The 22,370-nt window shown below is 50.1% G+C and overlaps 1 protein-coding gene across 1 annotated transcript in view; it reads left to right on the forward strand.

Moving 5' to 3' along the window:
• The window catches only part of GNAO1 (G protein subunit alpha o1), an 83,728-nt gene extending 61,955 nt beyond the window's left edge, over positions 1-21,773 (forward strand). Inside the window, exons 3-6 of the mRNA XM_027716057.2 lie at positions 1,907-2,035; positions 2,736-2,865; positions 11,041-11,194; positions 15,219-21,773. Of these exons, the coding sequence (XP_027571858.1) occupies positions 1,907-2,035; positions 2,736-2,865; positions 11,041-11,194; positions 15,219-15,406 (601 nt within the window). The 3' untranslated portion in view covers positions 15,407-21,773. The remainder of the gene's footprint in view (positions 1-1,906; positions 2,036-2,735; positions 2,866-11,040; positions 11,195-15,218) is intronic.
• Positions 21,774-22,370: the final 597 nt, after the last annotated feature.

The raw sequence follows: 22,370 nt of genomic DNA on the forward strand, positions 1-22,370 counted from the left end.
GGAGGAATTCCAGGGGAGAGCAGCCAGAGGAGTAAAAACAGTTATGGAATGCAGCCTCAAAACCAGCACTGAAAATACTGTATAACTTCATATAAATTGATGGTTGACCCTCATCAAGACTCCCAGGAACAGATGAAAAGCAGACACAGGCAACTGAAAGAATTTAAGTCCTTGAGAAACACACTGAGAGTAGTGGAAAAGGCTGGAGATGAGGGAAGAGATGAAGAGGGAAGTTAAAAGAAAAGGCAGAGGGTGTGTTGACAAGCAGGTATCCACTTTTTAGCATCACCTTGAAGTGTTTCAATGGTGAGGACAGAGGAGAGCCTGTATCTCCAACACCAGCACTGCAGGGCTGCCTCGGTCTGCGGGGCCATGGGAAGAGGGGCAGCTGTCCCTTAAACAACAGGAGGTGACACCAGTTGTGAATAGATGAGTGATCGTGGCTTCAGCCGTCACAGCAGAGGATCTGACTTCAAATGAAGCCCCATTCACCCATCCTGGGCCCATCATAAGGTTGTTAAAGGGAGCATCTGTCACAAAACCACAATGCCTTTAAATACTCGGAAAAGGGTACAGCAAAAATAAGCCTGCTTAGCTTATATACTTTTCTCTGGGCGATGTGGTTCTTAGAACTCCTTAGCAAAAATAAAGTACAAATAAGATGGTAGGGAAAATACGTGGTGTGAGCAGGGTGAGGTTTGGTTTTGACCTTAGCAGAGAGTTTGGCTGTGTGTTTGTTGTTCCAGTCTAGTGGAGTAGGTGTGAAACACAGTGGCAGGGCGTTTTCTTGGGTAGCAGAGTGCAGAGCCCCAGCACACCAGGTTCTGCTCTGGAGCCCTGGCTCAGAGCACTCCCTCCAGGACACAAATGGAAAGCCATTCCCTGGTTTTGGGTGCAGCAGGGAAAGCACCTCCAGCAGCAGGACAGGGCCAAGTTTGGGTGAGAAAGACTTCACTGTGTGATGCAGTTCTGTGTTTATAATTCATATTAAATTGTAATTCCAAATTCCTCTTTTCTTTATAAATTGTTTTGAAAAATTGTCTTGCATGTGGATGGGAAAATGAATTGTGGTCATATGTGTGAGTCTGTTGGGTTCCTCTATAGAAATATTTCATGCCCAAAGACAGGACTTCCTACCCCAAGTTTCAGCCTGGGGGGCATTGCCTGTGTCCATAGATTTTAAGCCTAGAGCAGAATAAAGTTACATGTTTTAAAACTGTCCAAGTGTTTTATAAAGCTAAATCTCCCCTGTACCCCCCAAAGCCCCAGTTTGTACTCTCAGATTATCACCATCTAAGCGAGGCCCTGGATTCTGTCCAAGTGCTGCATCTCCCAACCCTGAGCTGGATTTCAGACTGAAGTGGTGACTCACTTGGGCAGCTTCACCTCCCTTCACTTGAGCTGCCTGAAAGCCAAGCATCCCACTGAGCATGGCATCTCCCTCCCTCCCAGCACAGACAGAGCCATCTCCCCCAGGGGACTCGACCTGTATGTTCTGGGAGCAAGACCTGTGTGCTCCAATCTCTTATCTGAATAAACCCTTGCAGGAAAGCGGGTGTGTGTACAGAATCCAGCACAATGGACCAACTGGGACCTTTGTCCCTCAGGGAATAAAAATAGCAAGTAATATTAAAACTGTGTATTTTCACAGATTCCGATCAGGACTCACAACACACCACACTTAATTTCCTGCTTTCAGTTCACTATCAGATTTTGTGTTTAGGTTAGTGGGGTTTGTTTTTCCCCAGAATAGGATTTTTTTCCCTGTAACTACAATATATTCAGCCATGAAAAATGAGGTTGAAGAAGATTAATAGGAAGCTGAAGGATTCATCTGAGATTGACAAAGATTAATGCATGCCTTATTCTTATCTGTTTTCTTTTTCTCTTCCTCTTTTTCTCTTAGCTACCTAGACAGCTTAGATCGAATCGGAGCTGCAGACTACCAGCCCACGGAGCAGGACATCCTCCGAACCAGGGTCAAAACCACTGGCATCGTAGAAACCCATTTCACATTCAAAAACCTCCACTTCAGGTTAGTCCAAAACTGCACAGTAAATTTTCAGAACTATTTATCCCAGGGTTTCCCCGTAGTACCTAAAGGAGGAGCTGTTAAATTGCTGCTCAGTGCATGGACATCTCCCACTGCAGAAGACATGGAGTTTTGGGGGGTCAACAATATGAAATGTTTGGTCTTGAAAGTCACTGCCTGTAAGATAGAAGCTCATGGCAGCCTCTTCTAAGCCAAACAACACCTCCTTGTTGAAAAGTATAATGTGAGATTGACCCCCAAGCCCGATCAAGCTTCATAAATGTAAAAATATTTGGCCAAATCTTTCTCTGAAGTGGCTCAGTCCCGCGTAGTTACTGCTGTACATTGACCCACAAGATCCCAGCCAGTAGAGAGAAGGGGGCATGAAGACAGAAGGCCATGCACAGACAGTGTTTAGAGCATATAAAACTCAAGAGCAGAAGGTCTCCACCTCCACAGACCCTTTGGGATCCAGCAGGCTGCTGAGGCTATCCCAAAAATCCCTACATCCCGCTCTGTAACTGCTCCTCCCAGTCCTCCCCGGCTCCAGGCACTGGAGGAACAGACCAAGCTGGTGGTGAAAGACCCGTGGCCTTGCCTTTGGAGCCTGGCAGGGCCCCTGTGGCCAGAAAACACCAAGAATGCTAAAGTTTGCTGGTAACTGGGAGTGAGCAGGTGCTGATGACCCTCTCCTGTGCCGCAGGCTCTTCGACGTGGGGGGCCAGCGGTCGGAACGCAAGAAGTGGATTCACTGCTTCGAGGATGTCACAGCCATCATCTTCTGCGTCGCGCTGAGTGGCTACGACCAGGTGCTCCATGAAGATGAAACCACGGTGAGTCTAACGGGGTCCTGCAGGCCCCAGCACCTCTTTGTGGGACACTGCATAGCCAGCAACTCCTTGGAGATCACCGAATGCTCCCTGGGGTGCTACAGTCATGGGCTTTTGTCCGTCACTGCCCCTTGACTCTGAAACCCTGGGGAGGTTTGTCCTCCTCCACACTCTTTGAGATGAAGTCTGCGTGCCCAGGTAATGTTTCCTTGCACCGGTGAGGTCACAGTGTTTTATTTCTGCTCTCCAGCCGACCTGTGTGTTTTCAAAATGCATTCCAGGGACCTGTCTCAGCAGGAGGAGGTGCAGCACAGTGGGCTTTGAGGGGATGTCAGGGAAGCAGTCAGGCTGTGACACAGAGGTGCAGGGTGGCCATGCACGCCCACGGCTTAGCCTGGGAGTATAACCTGTTTCTTCAGGCTGCAGAGATTCATTTTCCTTAGTGAGAATGGAACTGTTTGATTCCTCAGGTAATTTGCTCTAGGAGAGATTTTATGACTTCCCACTGCGACATTAGACTCAAAATACCATCTGGAAATAGAGCTGGCGAGGACCTGTGTGCTCCCTGGCATTAGAGTGCAATTAATACAAGTGAATGGAATACACAGAGAGGATGCAGCAGGACTCATGCCTGCTTTCTGGCCATTCGTTCAGTGGAACGGGGTGCGTGTTTTTGTGAGCAATGACAACTGCTGTGGGCACCCAGTTGCATTTGTCTAATGAAAAGGGATTGGAGGCCATACTCAGGCTGAGTGATGATTTCAGTGGTGCCCAGTCTGCAGCATGGAGGGCTCACTCCTGCCAGCTCTGTGTCTCTGAGGGGTTTTGTTCTGCTGGTAAAGATGTCAGGCTTACAGAAAGCTGTGGATGAGGAAGGAATCTGAGGAAAGATTGCTGTTGGGTAACAGTGGTCTTGTCCCCAGAAGACTACAGGTACTGTGGTTTCTAGCCTCTGAACCAGGTTTATGAGCAAACTCTTTGATGAAGCCACCTGGTTGTTTGGATGGTATTGATGCTAAAATTCAGGGTGATGTTACCAGCATCAGTCATGGTTCCCAAGGGAATGGCATGAAGCTGTGTCAAGGAGAGGTTTAGGCTGGAAATTAGGAAAAGGGTCTTCACTGAGAGTGTGATTGGGCAGTGGAACAGGCTCCCCAGGGAAATGATCACAGCACCAAGCCTGCCAGAGTGCAGGAAGTGTTTGGACAATGCTCTCAAGCACATGGTGTGATTCTTGGGGTTGTCCTGTGCAGGGCCAAGAGCTGGACTCAATGATCCTTGTGGGTCTCTTCCAACTCAGGACATTTTATGATTCTATGATTCTGTGATCATGACTGCATCCCTCCAGACTGAGACACCCTACATCCTCCCATGTCCACTTATTTATACCCTCCAGTTGTCACCTTCCTCTGACTCTGGCCCTGATATACTTAAGGATGCTCAGCGCTGTAGCACTGACTGGGAATGAACCAAAATCTTCTGATGTGATTTGAAAAATCCAGCCATTATCTCAGTGCCATAGAGCTCTGCAGCCAGGCAGTGAAAACAGCCAGGAGATACAGAGCGCACAGGGAGAGGGCAGGTCCGTGTGACAGGGAGCAAAGCTGTTATCTGAGCAGAGAGCAAGGTGCTCTGTAGGTATAACTTGGACTGTGACACCCAAACAGGGAAGCCAAAGGCAGCTTTTAGTACAGGTCACCTTTGGGTGCTCATCTACACAAGTCAGAGCCTGTGATTCAAAGCCACAGAGCACAAAATAGAAGGGAAGCCTGAATGCCAATGCCATTTTTTAAATGTCAGGCTTAACTCTGCTCCTCTGGAGGTTAAAGCATCTCTCCTGGGGAGAGCACTGCCAGTGACTTCCCCTCACGCAGCACCACCCTGGAGACAAGCAGGGTGCCAGCTCAGCCTCCCTCCCGAAGTGCCCTGCTGCAGAAACTGGGATTTATGCATCTCCAACTTCCCTTTTGCAGCAGGAGAGCAGGCTGGTGCGGCTCTGGCACAGCGCTGACATTTGCCTGCTATTTCAGTCCCTTCTCACAACACTTTTCGGGGGATGCTGAGCAACAGGAGGGCAGAGGCAGCCGCTGCTCATTTACACATTCCGCGTAAACGGGGAAGGATTCGGCATCGGCAGCGCCGGCAGGACGGCCCTGCCTACCCCAGATAAACAACCCTGGGCGAGGCCAATGCAAGTAGGAAAATACACTGGTGTTGGAGATTGCCTGCCCTGTTACATCCCCTTCACAAATGGCAGGTGGGAAACGTGGCACCCCAGATCCTGACCCCTCCCAGCTGAACCCCCAAGCACTCGGTCTCCTCCCTGCTCGTGGTGCCTCTCCCAGGGCCCAGCAGTAAAGCAGCATCTCCTCACCCAGCTGACTTGGTGCCTCTCCCAGAGCCCAGCAGTAAAGCAGCATCTCCTCACCCAGCTGACTTGGTGCCTCTCCCAGGGCCCAGCAGTAAAGCAGCATCTCCTCACCCAGCTGACTTTGCCGTCTGCGTCCGTCCCATCTGCCGGCTCCAGTGACGTCAGTCAGTTTTTATTGCTTCTCACTTGGAAAACACAAAGAGGAGGCAGCTGAGAAAGTGAGCTGGAAGCTGCTCCTCCAGCTTCATTTCCTAGGGATGCTTAACTCCAGTGCAGGCCCTTCCAGCTGTCCCGAGCTGCTGCAGGGCTGGGGGCTGTACAGATGTCTCTGTGAGTATGGAAAGACTGCAAAGAGCTTTCATTGCTGGCGGGGAGCCATGAGAGGGAAAAAGCCCTACTGCATCTCAGCACCCAAAAAAAAACCCTTCCAAAGCTGGGTGCACAGGGAGAATGGCTTTTCCTCCAGTGCTCAGCACCCAGATGTCAATGATCACAGGATTTCACAGGTGCTTTTTGCACTTCTCTGAGTCAAACCACGCTTTGGCTGGAGAAAACTGCAGTTCAGATGCAGTCAGCCTAACACAGAGAAGGCAGGGGCTGGTCTTGCTAAACCTCAGCTGGGACGAGCGCAGGGTCAGCTTGTTTCACTGAAAAACACTCACAAACAACAGGTTTACTGTGAATCCTTCCCGAAGAGCTGGTTAAACAAGGCTGGGTGAAACACCCCCTGACCTGTCCCTGCCCTTACAATTCAAACACAGTGCTGTGCTTGTAAAGGGTTTTTGTGGTTTACTGTGCTCTTTGTTTTAAAAGACTGAGCACCCATCCTCCTGCAGCAGCTAAAACAGGGCTGTTGTGTGTGAGGCCATCCCTGCTCCCTAAGAGCAGGCAGGGATATAAGGGATGTATTTTCTCTCCAATTCACTGCCACAAAGAGCTGCACAGCAGGAGTCAAGGAAAGCAAATACTTCCCTATGTCCAGATCAGAAATTCATAAAGAAAACTTTCTGCATCTGTGATTTTTAGGCCCATATACCCATGAAGATCACTCTTTGCCTTTACCAAGTCCATGACAAGGAGCTGCCAGGATCTCTGCCATATTTGTACACACTGGGAATGTCCTGGTTTCAGCTGACAGAACATCTTCATGGATTATGTCTTTGCATAACAAGGCTATTTTGTCTCATTTCTGAATTATCTTTATGTTTCATAAATTGAGGTTACAGGAGGAAAAGCCTCATCCCTGTAATCCAGGAGGAGAGAGGGACAGCAGTCATATCACTTAGTAAAATTGGAGAAAACAATTAACAAGGGTAGATTTCTGTTGTTCTTTTTAAGTGGAATTCCTAATGGAATTTTAAAGAAAGACAGAAATGGCATGGAACCTGTCATGGGAACTGAGACCACCCTCTGTTTTTTTCCTTGCAAATTCAAAGGAGCTGTGGCAAGAGAGGGAGCTGTTCATGCTGTACATTGCTGCCTTTGAAACTAAGATGTGTAGGTCAACCATACCTAGCCAAGACATGCAAGTATTGCTCATGTCCCCATTGCTGAGGATGGGATGGGCTGAAGGGCTGTGCTGGTGACCCTTGGTGTGCATTAGTGTTGGCCTGTTGGTTTGGATTGCACTGCATGACCTGGTTAGTGTGCTCTCTCTGCTGTCACTGGGCAAGGAAAATGGAACTGCAGTGCTCAGAAATTGCCTTAGGAGTGACAAAGCAAGAGAAAGTGGCTTGGAAATATAAGCAGGAGGGGGAATATGGAGTTTCTGTGCCTCAGATAACCATCAGTGTCCTCACAGCTCGCATGACAGCCAGCACTTAATGGCCAAGGGAAACAGAAAAGATTGAATCAACTGTGTGTTGCAGAGATCACCAGCTCTCCTGCTGTGCTCCAGTGAAAAAAAGATGGGTTTTATGGGTGTGTTTCTGCCTGGGCAGAGTCTTGACCACAGCATCCTTTCTCCCTGGTGCTCAGTGGAAAGGTGTCTGCCCTTCGCATCGGTGACGGGAACGTGGTTGTGCAGTGACATCTGAACTCAGCTGTCAGCAATTCTCTCTCTTGTCCTGTGCAGGAAAAGTTAACTGGACCTGGAATGTGTGTGAGCAAGTGGTTGCTCCTCTGTAACGTGGCTGGTGGGGCTGCTTTGCTTGTTGGGGTATAAAGTATTTGCAGGCGTAAGGATTTAAAATAGCAGTTTTGAAACAGGGAGTGACATTTAGATGTCAGTGTTTGAGGAGCCCTTCCCTCGATGACAGACCCAACACGAAGTGAGAAAAAGCAGCACGATGGATGCAAAAGCAGGTGAAGTGATTTATATCACTTCATCTAAAAATATGAGGAGTGTAACCTCTAGTGGCTCCCACCAGAGCAGGCACGACTGCCCCATCACAGCAGCACAGGTGCTCCTGAGAGGGCCCAAGGCAGGCTCTAAGGGACTAAAAGGGCCTTCCACTGTGGATTTACTGGGAGGAGGGGGATTATTTGAAGGCTTTAACTTCTCACTAACCCTTTAGCAGCAGCCTGTCCTTTTACATTTGGTCCCCAGACCCTGCCTCCCCATCCTCACCTCTCAGCCTGGGTCTGCCATAGCTGTTAGAGGGCTGCTGCAAACATCTGGTGAACTAGTAGCAGTTGGAAGGGAAAGGAAAGGGAGACAGTGAGACATTCCCAATGTTAGCCAGCACCTGGACAGCTTGAATCCATGTGTGGGCTCCCAGAAGCCTTCCCAGGATGCGACATGTCCCACATGGCATCCCAGTGTGACAACAGGAGCACCCCTGCCTGCCCACCAGGATAGTGCTCTGCACCTTCACCACACACAGAAAGCAACGCCTGGCTTTTGAATAATGTCTCCTCTTTAGTGGTGGGGAAGGAAAAGGTGGATTTAAGACCAAAACACTGCCCATGTAAATAAGAATGAGTGGGTGGAACAGTTGGTTGTGTTTACTCAGCTAACCCACAGAGCTGAGGGAAAAATCAACATGTAGAGATCAGAAAGCCAGGTCAGGCAGCCTTGGGAAGCTTTAAAACTTGTTTCTGGAGTCTGAAAGGAATGGAGGACATCAGTGTAACTGTGGTGCTCTGCAGGGCTGGGTTGGTCTGTGGTGTGTGTGTGATTCTGTGACTCTCTATTCTGGTTACAGCTGAACACTGAGTCTCTGTTTGTTGGGAAAACACTCCCATTTCCCAACATGTATTAACACAAATTAATCAAACTCCATTAGAGAAGTAGAAGGATTTCTGTAGGGTGGTGGGAGCTGTGTAGGGTGGCAGGGGGCTGTGTAGGGTGGCACAGGGCTGTGTAGGGTGGCAGGGGGCTGTGTAGGGTGGCACAGGGCTGTGTAGGGTGGCACAGGGCTATGTAGTGTTGCAGGGGGCTGTGTAGGGTGGCACAGGGATGTGTAGGGTGTCAGGGTGCTGTGTAGGGTGTCAGGGGGCTGTGTAGGGTGGCAGGGGGCTGTGTAGGGTGACACGGGGCACATGTTTCTCCATGCTTGTATTTTGAAGCAGCAAGGATGATAAAAATGTCATTTAGAATGTTCTGTGGGGGACTCTGCTTTAAAAAATGGTTAATTATATTTGCTTTCTGTTCCCCTGACCCCCCTCCACTTCATCCTCTCCTCCAAAAGGCTTTGGGTAGCCAAGGATCTCCCCTACAAAACCTTTGTACGCCAGGTTTCTACACAGTTACACTTTTGGCACCACAAGTAGCAAAGAGGAGCGTTGCTCCAGGGCTCCCACACCACCAGTACCACATGGGTTAGCAAAAATCAGCCCAGGGGCACGGGGTGATCCAGAGGAGCCACAGAGGGTAAATGCACTGTTACACTCGTACACCAAAGGGTAAATGTGTTGTTACACTCATACAACCGAGCCCCAAAGGGTAAATGTGTTGTTACACTCATACAACCGAGCCCCAAAGGGTAAATGTGTTGTTACACTCGTACAGCTGAGCCCCAAAGGGTAAATGTGTTGTTACACTCGTACAGCTGAGCCCCAAAGGGTAAATGTGTTGTTACACTCACACACCATCCCGCCGTCCGGTGTGTGGGTACAACGGGGAAATGCTCAGTCACTCAGCACAGGGGACAGCAAATCTCACATGTCCTGTCTCACTCTGGGTTGGATCAGATGTTTCCTTCGTCCACGGAGCCACTTTTATCTGTATAAAGCGTTCAGCAGCAGCTAAAGTACGTGAAATGAAAGAGGGTGTTACTCAGTGAAGTGCTGGGCTCAACTGCTGCCAGTGTGGGTGTGAAATGCAGTGGGAGGGGGTAAAGGCCCCCAGCTGACTCCTGTACGACTCCAAATGCCCAAATCCAGAGATGGGTGGGCAGGAGGTGCTGCACCCACTCCAAAAACCCCTCTGGTCAGAAGCCCGTGCCGGGCTGTTCTCTCCAGTGTCTCGGTGGCTGTAACCGGTTTCTTACACGCACTGGCGGGTCTGGGGAGCGCTGTCCCGAGGAGATCCTGCTGGGAAAAGCCGAGGAGCCGGTCTGGTCTGTGCCATGCTTTGCCTTTGATAACCCCCTGACTCTCGGGTGTGCTTCGTCCTCACCGCGCCTGCTCTGCTCCCCGGCTCCCGGCTCAGCGACGGCCCCGCGACCGGCGGGCGCTCCGGCGTCGGCCTCGGCCGGACATCGCCCGCCTCGGCACCTCCACAGCTTTGCCTCGGCCGACTGACCTTATCTAGCCAAACAAAGGCCAAAAAATGGGCATTTGAGAGACCAACCAAATTTGGCAGGTATGAAAGCTTCTCTTGAACTGAGAAAAAAAAAAAAAAAAAGCAAAAGCGAGTTGAGAGTTGAAAGCAGCAGGAGGGAACATGACACTTGGTTGACTTTGCCGTGAGCTCTTTCCACCACCGTAGAACCATGTGGCGGACTTTGCAACTCTCTAACTGGTCTGGTTTTTTCGTTCCTCTTATCTCTCTGCTTTTCTGTGTCCTTTTTTGCATGACCTGTAACCAAAAAGCTGACTTCTCGCTGTGTGTGCATTTGGAACTTATGGCTCTTCTGCTGGCCAGTAGCTAATCTTCTTCTAGAGGCATGAGCTAACACCACTGGTAGCTGCCTGAGGTCTGGTCTGGTTGTTCTTAGATGCTCTGTTACATTTTTCCTTTTTATACTGTTTCCTCTTCCTTTTTCACTTTTTTTCCTCTCTGCAAGACACTTTCTGTTGAGCCATCTTCCAAGAGAACTCCAAAAAAAAACCCTTCAAAAATTAAAAGCCCGACAACAGACAACACTAAACAAAGTAACAAAACCAGGCAAAGGTCACGGCAAGGTCATTTCCAAAATTATGTTACCTCGATGTCTGCTTCCAACTCTAGATTAATTCAAGGATCGACCAGTCCTTGGTTAATGTATCCAACCAGTTGTGTGCGGCACACATTCGAGAAAGTGGGGAAAAAAAAAATTAAACATTATTGAAAACGTTTTAGAAAATCTGCATGAGCTACACCGACACAAAAATCTGATCAAAGGGCAAAAATAACTCTCCATCCATGCATGGTGCATGATGATTTCTATGAGCTGGGATCCTGTAAATTAATGTCATGCAAAATCAAAACAGCTCTGTATCGTTAAATGCCCTTAAGTTACTAACTGTGTCAAATGTTATAGGGATTGCATCTGTGTATGTATATGTTCAGCTGTTATGTATACATAAATTGATTATGTATATGGTAGCTTTTCTTTTTTGTTGTTTTCCTCTTTAATTTAGTTGTTTTAGATTTCCCTACATGTTGAATGTCCCTGGGGTCCCTGCCTTTGGCCTGATGTGATCTCTCCTTTCTGTTGCAGAACCGCATGCACGAATCTCTGAAGCTTTTTGACAGCATCTGCAACAACAAATGGTTCACAGATACATCTATCATCCTCTTTCTAAACAAGAAGGACATATTTGAGGAGAAAATTAAGAAATCTCCACTGGCTATCTGCTTTCCTGAGTACACAGGTAATGAGAAAGGTGGCTGCACAGGAGTGCCTGGCAAAGGGAGCACACGGTGCTGCCCAGCAGGGCTGGTGCTGTCCTGTAGTGCAGGCAACGAGGCTGAAGGTGCAGAGCTCCCATGGGCTTCACTTTTATTGCAGGAAGTGCCACAGGATCATCCTCACCATCTTTAGTGGTCCACTTAGAGCAGGAGGATGACTTGAACCAAGTTCCGTGCTGGCAAAGGGCCACCACCCCTGAGCAGTGTTTGGTCTCTGCCTCACAGGTGGTTCTGATGCTGAGCCAGCACATGCAGCTGTGGGGCTGCAGAGCTGTCCCCAAACCCATGTGGTCTGGTTCTCTGTGTCACACAGGAGCAGGAACCTTCCTGCAGATCTCTGAGAAAGGTGCAGTGAGCTGGTCTCTGGGAGACCAACACACAGGCTTTGTTAGGCTGTCCTCAGCTGGAGTCCAGCTTTGCTCTTTCAAACCCCCCCACGTTCCCTTGTGGGTCCTGGCTGGCCACAACAAGAATTCCTCAGCAGTTCCTGGCCACCACTGCCCCACTGCCAGGCACCTCGGGGCTGCAGAATCATCATCACCCTGGCAACATTTATGGCCAGGCTGGAGGGGTCTCTGAGCAACCTGATCTGGCTGGAGATGTCCCTGCTCACTGCAGGGCAGTTGGACTAGATGACCTTTAAAGGTCCCTTCTAACCCAACCCATTCTGTGTTCCATAATCAGCCCTCCAGTGTGCAGGCAGCAGGTCTCACAGCTTGGCTGCTTCAGCTCAAGCCATACATTTTTCATCACATTAGTTGAGGAGGTCCCCAGTTTCACTCTCAGGTTGATCGAAATCAAGCACAGACATAGAAGCATTTCCAGTTAAATGCAGGTAGAAAACAAAGTGTTTGATTTTCTATTCTGCTGGCCACCCACAGCCCTTCACCCACAGAGCAGGCAGAGGAAGGCCACAAGAGCCCTGCCCCGAGCTTGGCTGGGGAGAAGGAGCCTCAGTGAAAGGTGGAGGTGAGAGCAGGGGCTCTGTAAGGAGCCCCCACTTCTGCTGCCTGCCTGGCATCTGACCCACTGATGTGGGAATACACCACCCATGCAAAGGCTGCAGCTGCACCTGCTGCTTCCCTCTGCATCTCACCAGCTTCCACAACCCCTCATTACCATTCCGAGACGGCATCAAAATCAACTTTTATCATCATGAATTATTTAAGCTCACCGGAGACATCCCGATGAATCAACCCGACAGACAGAGCAGCAGATCTCTCTTTGTCAGGAAACGTGGTTGTGAACCAGGAGCACCAAGGGTGTCACATTTCTGGGCAGGCCAACAAATTATTAACCACAGCTTCTTATCTCTGAACACTTGATTTTTCGCTGTGAATAGACAAAGGCTGTCCCTCACTGCTGCTTTGGGCTGAATGGTCTGTGGCCACGGAGCAGAACGACTCCAGCTGAATTCAGAAGAACATCTGCAGGCCTCCTCTCTGGGGAAGGCTTGGGTGTTTGTCACCACCAACACATTTCAGCCATCTACTCATCTGCTTGGTCCAGACAGAACCAACATATTCCCGACACGTTTGTCTGAAAAGATCTAATCATGGAAATTTCAGTCTTTACAGTTGAAAGCTCATAATAATGCCTACCCCAAATCTGCCTGGTTGCAAATTAGATTGCTGTTTCTGGATGGCTTGTAGAGCAGCTCATCACTGTCTTCTTTATAGCAGCACTTCTATATACGGGATGGTTTCTATCATCCCTCTTCTTTTTCCCTTTTCTCAGTGAAGCAAACCTGCACCTCTCACTCCTTCCTGGTCGTACTTTGTGCACCTGGCTTTGTGGATCTTCACTGAAGTCTCCCAGAAACCCTACTCTGAAATAACATTCTTACAGACCCCCAATGGCAGGGAGACTAGAAGAAGAAGGAATGTCATTTTAGATACAACTGTTCCTTCCCAAGCAATCCCAGCCCAAGAGAGGAGTTCACTGGGGGAGGCAGACCCTCTGACACACATGAAAACAAATACAGCTTCTTTCCGGAGTGCTTCAGCCCCAGGTGAACCAAACCAGTCTTCCCCAAATTTCAGAAGACCCCAGAGATGCTCTAAATTCCTTCAAGGTGCTGTTCTGGAAGCTGGGAGTTCTCGTAATGCCAGGGACCCTCCACAGACCTCCCGGTGCCATGAGACCTCCTGGTCTCTCTTGTGCCATCAGAGAGGGCTGAAAGTCTGACAGCTGAAAGTCCTTTTACTGGTCCAACAGGCATGTGAGTCAGAGGTGAGGAATATCCCCCCCCAGGCACTCAGCAGTGCCATTACAAGTTAGCTCATGCTAACATCCAGCCCGGACTTTAGACCCAAGCACACACCTCAGGCTGCCCCCCCTGCTCTGCTGACCACAGCTCAGGGGATGGAGCCCTCGTGGTCGTGTGGAAAAGCAGCATTATTAGAATGTTGCCCTGGAGTTAAAATGGAATTATTTGATGAAAGCCTATAAATTGAACAAGCGGACTTTCAACATCACAAGTAGGTTCCACGAAGTGCTTTTAATGAAATGAAGTTTCTGATGTCCATTAGTTCTGCTGACAGGGAATTATTGGAGGACTGCATCCACAAATGTGCCGGCTGTTTGCTGGAGCACTGACTGTTTCCATCCCCTTAATTCTCCCATGCTCTTAACTAATCCACAATACTTAGCAAAGCAGCGTGGCGTGTTTTAAACCAGTCTGGCATTAGTGATTCCTTGCTCTCCTGGACAGAATACAGCATCTAAATCCTCATGCCTTTGAACAACCAAGTTCCCGTTCATAAAATACCCTCCTATTCGTGCACAGCATGTGGAACTGTTCACAGATTCCTTACACATCTACTCATGCAAGAACCTGCTCCCAGAAAACACTTTGCTTCTCTTACTTCAAGCATATTCTCAAGTCTCATGGTCTTCATGTGCTTGTGTCTTCAACAGCAATGTGTGTGTGTGCAAGGGTGATCTCCCAGGTCAGCTGCCTTCCACCACAGTACATCTCAAGCCCCAGTGAGCTTCTCTCTAGCAGATAACAGCATTTCCCATCAGTACAGCATCACGGAGGCAGAGGGACCCAAAAGCAGGAGCAGTGTTACTGCTGTGGAGCCTTTTGGGGGTCAGGCACCAGGCAGTGCCCAGCAGTGCTGCGGGGCTGCACTCCAGGCCAGCCAGAGAAACCACCTTCATCAGCCCTGAGCAGGTGCCCAAGTGGAGCTCTGTGTGTGGGCAGGATCAGGGCTGGACAGAGCACAAACGATCTGCTCATTTGCATGGCTCCTCCCGGGCTTTTTTTAACACAAAACTTGATGCTTAATAAGGTGTGGCACAGACATCTCTATCCATCAAAACAAGAAACCTCTCCTGGTGTGATTTTAGCCATGGCTCTGGAGGAGAGTATTGTGATCCTAATTCCTCAAAAAGAGGGACATTTTGTATTAGGCTTTTGGGTTTTTCTTTTGAGAAAACCTCACTTTGTTCTGCAACAGAGGCTGGATCTTTTCATGTCCTTTTCTCTTAGTGATTCAGGGAAAGGAGAGCACAGCTACCAATACTGTCCTCAGTTCATGGAACATGTTAGCTCTTCTTTTCCACCAAAAACTGAAACTTTAATCAAAAAAAATCTAAAAAAGGAAAAAAGCAAAGCCTCTTCCCCAGGTCAAGCACTTAACCACATTCCTGGCAGATTTCTTCTCTTTTTTGTCACCACGATGTGGAATTTGTTCTGGTTTTCCCATCATAGCCTGTTTAACACTCAGCTCCATAGACTATAAACAGCAACTCAGAATAAAAATACAGCTGAGCTGACAGCCACAGAGCACCTCCTGGCTGGCAGCAGTCCTGGCTGGTGACAGTGCCCATCCCCAAGATGGAGATGGGGTGGCTGCACTGCAGTGGCCCTGCAGGAGCTCCCCATGTCCCTACAGGAGGGTGTTTGCAGGCCCCCCGTGGGTCCAGGCTCGCGGGACAGCTTTAACCTGCTCCTTTTGCTCTCCCCCGGCTCTCCTGCAGGCCCCAACGCGTTCACGGAGGCGGTGGCGTACATCCAGAGCCAGTACGAGAGCAAGAACAAGTCCCCCAACAAGGAGATCTACACCCACATCACCTGTGCCACCGACACCAACAACATCCAGTTCGTCTTCGACGCCGTCACGGACGTCATCATCGCCAACAACCTGCGGGGCTGTGGACTCTACTGACGCTCTACTGACGCTCTCTGCTCCCCTCCTGCCCCTCCAGGCCCGCGGACAGGTCCTCTCTTTCCTTGTTTTTTTCCTCCTCAGAAGATGATGAGGAAGAAATCCATAAAATCCCCCCTTCCCCGTCCCAGAAAACTTTGCAGCGAGTTCTGCTTTCCCCAGCCCCGTTTTGTTTTATTTTGGTTCATTTTTGGTTCATTCCCTTGCTGCCTCGTTCCACTCCTCCGTTGCAGTTCACAGTGCTGTGCAGGGAGCTAACGCGTTTCCCACAGAGTGCATTTCAACTGCCAAAAGACAAAAATACTTCAGTTTTAAAAAGAGGAAAAAAAAATCAAAGCCTTAAAATACTGGTCAGGAACAGCGTAGTTTGGAACCAAAACTTTTTTTTTTTTTTGCCTTGAGATTAAGGGATATTGTTTATTCTCCTGGTTGTCTTTTCTGTTAAAACATTACTCCTTTGGGAAGTGCTAGATACAACCTGATCATTTTGAGGGTACCTTATGGCTCCAGTTCTGACCCCAAAGCCAGAGGGGTCAGGGTCGAATGCAGCTGCCATAGCTTGGATTTGTATATTCTCCTTTTTTCCAGACAGCTATTTGAACAAGTAAAACAGCCATATCGAGTTCTGCTGGTGCCTGAGTAACGGGGACACAGTAACAAAACCTACTAAGCCTTGTCTAAAAACATTCATTACTGGTAGCAGTTTTACCTCAAGTTTTTCAAGATTAATATTAAAATATATCTAGAGGTTGCAGTAACCCATTTCTGAGGCACTTTGCTGGAGGCCACAGAGCCACTGGGCTGGGCCCCCTTGGAGTGTTGGCAGAGAGGACCCCATGCTCGGGGGCATCCAAGGAAGCTGGCCTGGGTACCTGGTGGCCTTTCCCAAAGCCCCTCCCAGCCTAAGGGACTGATTTCAGCACAAGCAGTGCTCCCACAAACAGCATCTCTTTCCAGACTTCAGCCCTGAAGTGCTGGAATACACCAAAAATATTTAGTCTTGGTTTCTTGTAGGCAGAGTTTGACCTTCAGGTACCTGAGATGTGAGGAGGTGCTTTGGGAAATGTCCCTGTGGCAGGATGGCAGGAAGGTGTGCGGGAGCCTCGTGGCTCTTCATCACCCCTCAGGCATCTGAACAGCCTTGAGAAGCCCAGCCCTGTGCTCTGAGCCTCCTTGGCTCCTGTGTCACCCAGAGAGCATCCAGAGACAGCTCCACACTTGGTGTCTCCACTCAGGCATCTCTTTACCAGTGTCTGACGTGAGCAGGGTGTTTTATACTGGCCATGCAGTGAGAGCTCAGGGAGCTGATTTGAGCCAATGATGCAGTAGAAAGGAAAAGTGCAAGGAAAGGAGGAAGGAAGGGCAGGGGGAGGAAAGGACAAGGGTAGTGCCCAGCACAGCAAAAGCAGGGGCTGAGAGGGGAGAAGAAATGCAGGTGGGCTGAGTTACACTCTCTTGCCATCACCAAGGGGTCTGGATGCCCTTAGGTCGAAGATGGAGGGGAATGTGAGAGGTGGGGGGTCACCTCTGGGGGCATGGAGGGACCCTGAGAAGTCCACCCCAAAAGCTTGTTTGGTGTCGGGGTGAGACAACCACCTCTGAGGTCCCACTCAGGGCCCACCTCACCTGGGGGCAGGTAGGCAATGCTGATCCCTGCCTCTTCTCTGCCTCTCTTAAAATTCCATAATCTCAGAAAACGGGAGTTCTTTCCAGGCTGGCCACAAGTTCAACTGTCCTCTCTTGGCAGCCTGATCTAGGGGGGGCTTTCAGGTCTCAGGAGGTCTGAGTTTTCTCCAGGGCCACTCCTGAGAGGGACAGCATCTCTTCTCTCGCTGTGCCCATTTAGGAGAGACGGTGTGAGAGCAGCCCAGAGCAGCACAGCCCAAAGAGAAGGGGCTGGGGAGCATCAGTGTGCAGGAGGCAGGGACAGCAGCAGGTATGGTGGCACAGGATGGAGAGGACCAGTGGGAGAGGTTTGGCAACAGTTTGGGAGTGAAGTTGCAGAAGGGAGATGAGACAGATGGAGGCACCAGGGAGGGCGGGAAGAGAAGGGCACCTGAGAGCCAGAGGAGAGTCCCCATCAGAGCCTGTGCTCTGCCAGGACAGTGCTCGTGGGACATCCGTGACAAACCCAGCCAGGAACGTGAGCAGGAGCACCCCAGAGCCAGCAGGGAAGGCCTGCAGGGGCAAGCAAGGTGGCTGTCACCCCTCCAACCAGCTCCCAGCCCAGCACGGCTGGTAACTGCCAGTAACCCCCTAAACAGCATTAAATTATAAAACTGCATTTAGGATTGCACAGCAAGGACCTGCTGCTGCTCTGCTGGGCACTGACAGCAATAACTCCAGGTCTCTGCCTCCCCTGCTCTGGCACAAGCCAGTACCCACCTTTCTCTTCACCATCCCAGAATGCCTCCAGTGACATCAGCCCCTGCAGGGAGCTGGCCAGCCAGCAAAGCCAGCAGCCTTCTCTGCTCCTCAAGCCCACCCACACACTGTTTTCCCAGATCCCACCCCATTTACTGCCAGCACACTCTGCTGTAAAGATGTGAACCAAAGGAAAGGTCTGCATGTGTCGTTGTCTTTGGTTTAGCTTAGAATTTCAGGAGTTGGTGGAAAGGTTTTTCAAGGAAAGGATTCCGAGTGGGAAGCACCTGCCCAGTTCTTGGTTCCTTGGAAGGGACCAGCCCACGGCAATGGGGCAGTGCTTCTGCTGCAGGAGGAGCAGGGAATTAGCTGGAGGGACATGGAGGGACAGGGGTGGTGCTGGAGTTTGTCCCATGTGGGTGGCTGTGCCCCACCTGCAGCACCCAGCACCCACATGTGCACTGAGTGTCAGAGCAAGGGCTGAAAAGCCTCACATTGGTTACGTTTGGTACCTAAAGTGTGTGTAACCACTGGAGCCAGTGCAGAGCCAGCCCCCTGTGTGCTGATGGCTGGCACTGGCAGGGAGGCAGGTCTGTCAGAAGAGTTTGATCAGCAATGGAGATTTTCTGTTCCCACCCCTTGCTGTGGATGACATTTTATCCAAGTAAATAAGTAACAGAAGTTGTTCCCAGGGAAGGCAGCACCACGCCAAGGCTTTGTGAGCTCCCAGCTTAAAGCACACAGGAATATTTTGGTAAAGACAATTGAAATTAGCTCAACTCCAAACTCTGCCAAATGCAGCCAAGTGGCCTGTTCTGGCTCAGTTTGCTTTTGCTGCTCTCTGGGCTGGATTCAGGTAACCCCTGCTGGGAGGTCACCTGGCTGGGAGGTCCAAACCCCCTCTGCAGCTTCGGCAGGTTCCCAGCACGTTGGTGACAACCAACAGCTGGTGTTCCATGGGGAGAAGAGAGAGAAAAAGCAGAGGAAATGTTGCCACACAGAGCCTCTTCTTTCATTTTCTTTGTCATATTGTGTGTCTGAAGCCTCATCTCAGCTGCTGCTGCTGCTGACGTTCCGTCCCTCACACGAGCGTCACGAGGATTCACTGACAAATGCTGGAAACAGCATTTGGGAGATGAAATGCTTCCAGTGTTAAACACTACTATCTCTCCCACTTGATGGCCGTGTATAGATTTTTGTCTGCAGAACGGCTGCCAAACCATTACTCACTGCTGGCTCCTGCATCCTTCCAAGCCTTTCCTGGCAGATGTGCCTTCCGCAGGCAATCTTTTGCCCCGTGCTTTTTCCAAACACCAGCAATTCTTCCAGCACTTGCCTAGAAAGACCTTGAAATGCATCCCCTGCCTTCAAAAGCCTCTCCTTAACAGCCCCTTGTGCTTTGCAATTGCCGTGCTCCAAGTCCAGACCCTTGGAGACCCCGGGCTGTGTTTGATTTGCAGTCCCCACGCAGCGGGGATGTTGCAGCTGGTGCAGCTGCATCAGAAATTGTACCAGGGCATGGGGGGTAGATTTTAAAAGCACACAGTTGAAACAGCTATGTATACACCCTCCTGCCCTTCAAAACTAATGTGGAAACTTGCAAAAAAAAAAAAAAAAAAAAAAAAAAGCTCTTTTGGGGATGCAGGAGGTTTTTCAGGACTCAGGTGGCTTGTCCAGCAGCAGCATCCGAGGGGTGTTAGCATTGAAAGCAGCATTAGCAACTCATGATGAGCTTCAGGCAGCAGCCAAAGGAAAGAAGGAAGCGCCTCCCCAGCTTGCTTTGTAGCCAGTGAGAGGGCGTGGAGCCGCGAGACCACAAAAATGCAAACAGCTCCTTTATTTAAACAACCATTTCAATGAAACAGAGAGAGCCGTAGAAGGAAAGCCTGGCAGCGCTGAGCTGCAGAGCGCTGAGCTGCTCCTCGGGGGATGCAGCGGCTGGGCTGGCCGGGAGAACCAGCAATAACCACTCACTGGGAAAGCACACGCTGAAGCACAGCCCCGGACTGCCCAGGCCAGGGTTTAGTGTGCCTAAACCTAAACTCGTGTTTAGTGCCAGGACCCCGCCTGCCAGCGCCGAGCGTCCCTGCTGCCCCTGCCCTCCCGCCGGCCCGTCCCACCTCCCGCCCACAAACACTTCCCACTGCAGCTCTCAGGAGCTTTGTACCGGAATCAGCCTCTTGCCCTCAGCCAGCTGTCCTGGGTGCCCGGCCAGCCTGTCCCTCCACGGGGGGCAGAGCACCCTCAGGAGGAGCCTGCTGTGCCTCCTTCATAGCTGCGGTTTTGTTTTACAGGACACTAAAAGTATTAACGAGGGCAGCCTTTACTGTAATGTACATTAAAGTGTGTCTGGTGGGTTTAATCAGTCTGCCATGGCATGAGCCCGGTGTTTACCTGCAAGGGAACAGACCTTGTCCTCAGGCCGGGAGTGCAAACTGCAGGTCAGGGTAGGACACAGCAGATGTCCTTGTGCCAGAAGGTCCCCACGTGCCCACCTGCTGCCATGCCAAGCATGGGGCAGCCCCTCACTGTTGGGCTCAACAAGGCAGACATCACCCATGAGGGATTTTGCAGTCAAGGCTGGGAAAGGGACCAACCCTGCACTGTTAGTCTGTGCAACACATCCGAGTATTTTGTGGCCAAAATGCCTCCTGGAGCCAGGGAGAGTTGCTGAGTTCCTGGGAGCAGGGCTGACTGACTGTAATTAGAGAAGCTTAGTGCTAATGTGCTTGAGTCTTTGTCGTGGGCCAGGTTTGTCTTAAGTCTTGCCACCAAAAACTCCACAACCATTTCCATTTAGGAGGCTAAAACACTCATCAGTGATCTGACACTGGAAGCATCGAGGTCAGTAGAGATGGTGCTACTGAGCATCACCCCGAAGCCCCCAGACCCATCACCCCCTTGCACCCCCAATGCACACACAGGAAAGCAGAGACATGGTCCAAGTGGCACAAAATTGCAGACCATGGTCTTGCCTCTACCTCCCCAGGGGAAAAAGCAGGCAAACACACTCCTGAGGCCCCCCAGGACTCAAGGGTGTCATTTCTGAGCTCCAGCACTGACACGAGGTAATTGATGGTGACAGATATAGGGACATGACCTATATAAAGAGTTATGCTGAGAACATGGCCATGGAAAGGGACCTTTCACAGGACCACTCATGCCCCAGCCAGCAGCCTGGGAGATCTTTAATCATATGCAGAGACAAGCAAGTGAACACAAGTGCAACCCTTAAACACCAACGCCTTACTGAGAGGAGGAGCAGGACCAAAGCCTCCAGCTGGCACCCTGTGGGCAGAGGGAGAGGGGAGGCAGCTGAAGAAACATCTCCATCTCCCAGAGAGGGCAGCTCTATTTTCCATGGACACCAGGTGCACTAGACACAGGGAGGAGAGACCGGGAGAAGAGGCAGAGGGCTGGGACACCCCAGGCCCTCTCCCACCCAGTGCCATGGAAATTAATGTTGAGACCAAATCCTGACTGTCCTGTAGTGCAGGCAAGCAGCTCCAGAGCTAAACCCCCTGCTCCAAGTGGGGAGAGGAGATCATAGCAGGTAAAACACCATTTTCAGCAGTGCCTGAGTCTCACCAGCTTTTCCAGTGCTGGAGCAACCCAGGGCAAGCAACTCGGGTTGTTCAAACACCAGCCATTGCCCTGCTAAAGTGCCCAGTCCCTAATTTGTGATCCTCAGCCCTATTCCCCCACCTCCCTTTTCCCCCTTCAGCTCAACAAGGGAACAGTGACCATCACTCTGCCTCTGGGCTCCCCACCACGTTTCTTCCCAAGGATCACCAGAGGCCATCACCATTTTCCTTTTGCTGGTTTCCCGCTGAATCATTTCTCCTGCATGTTTGATGGCCCAAACTGTATTAACTGTAATTTTGTATGAAGAGTGACTGTCCATTGGTTTAATAGAGCATTAGTTATTGTAATAATTTATTGGCTGTCGGTAATGTATTTATTAGTCACGAAATGTTAATAAAGTGCCAGCTCTTTTCTAGTGTGAGAGTGGTTTTATTGTGTCTCCCTTGAGCGCGTCCAGCGTCTCAAACTCATTTTTTAACCCTATGGCTGCTCCACAAATGCACTTGCACAACACACACCTGCAGTGTCAGTTGTCTGCCACAGCCTCATCTGCCTGGAAGCAGGGAATTCGAAAAGGATATAACCAAAAGGTATTTCATTTCATGTAAGTATTTGGTGGGAATCTTGTTTCCTCTGCTCGCCCCCGGCAGGACAGATCATCCCTCTGCCCCATTGCTGCCTCCAACACCTCGATTGCAAATCCTTCACAAGTCACAAGTTTTGCTCTGCTTTTCCACTGTTTGTGCAAGCACAGAAGCAGAAGAGCCATTTCTGGTTTGACTGAGATGTGTTTTGCTCCTTGCAGTAGCACCAAATGTGGAACATCCCTCCCTCCCTCCCTTTAAAAAAACCCTTGGGCCAGTTTTTTCTTTTATGTTAAAACCAAAGATCTTCCATTATTTGGGGCATGAAATAGAAGTAAAGAACTTGAAGAAACCAAGAGAAAATTTTCCATAAACCTCAGCAAAGTGAACCATTATTCCTGTTGACTTGACCAATTTTCAGTGACATAGCA

The sequence above is a fragment of the Pipra filicauda genome, unplaced genomic scaffold (assembly GCF_003945595.2).
Source record: "Pipra filicauda isolate LSUMZ 115617 unplaced genomic scaffold, ASM394559v2 scaffold205_size1947385_pilon, whole genome shotgun sequence".
In the NCBI taxonomy this organism is placed as follows: Eukaryota; Metazoa; Chordata; class Aves; order Passeriformes; family Pipridae; genus Pipra; species Pipra filicauda.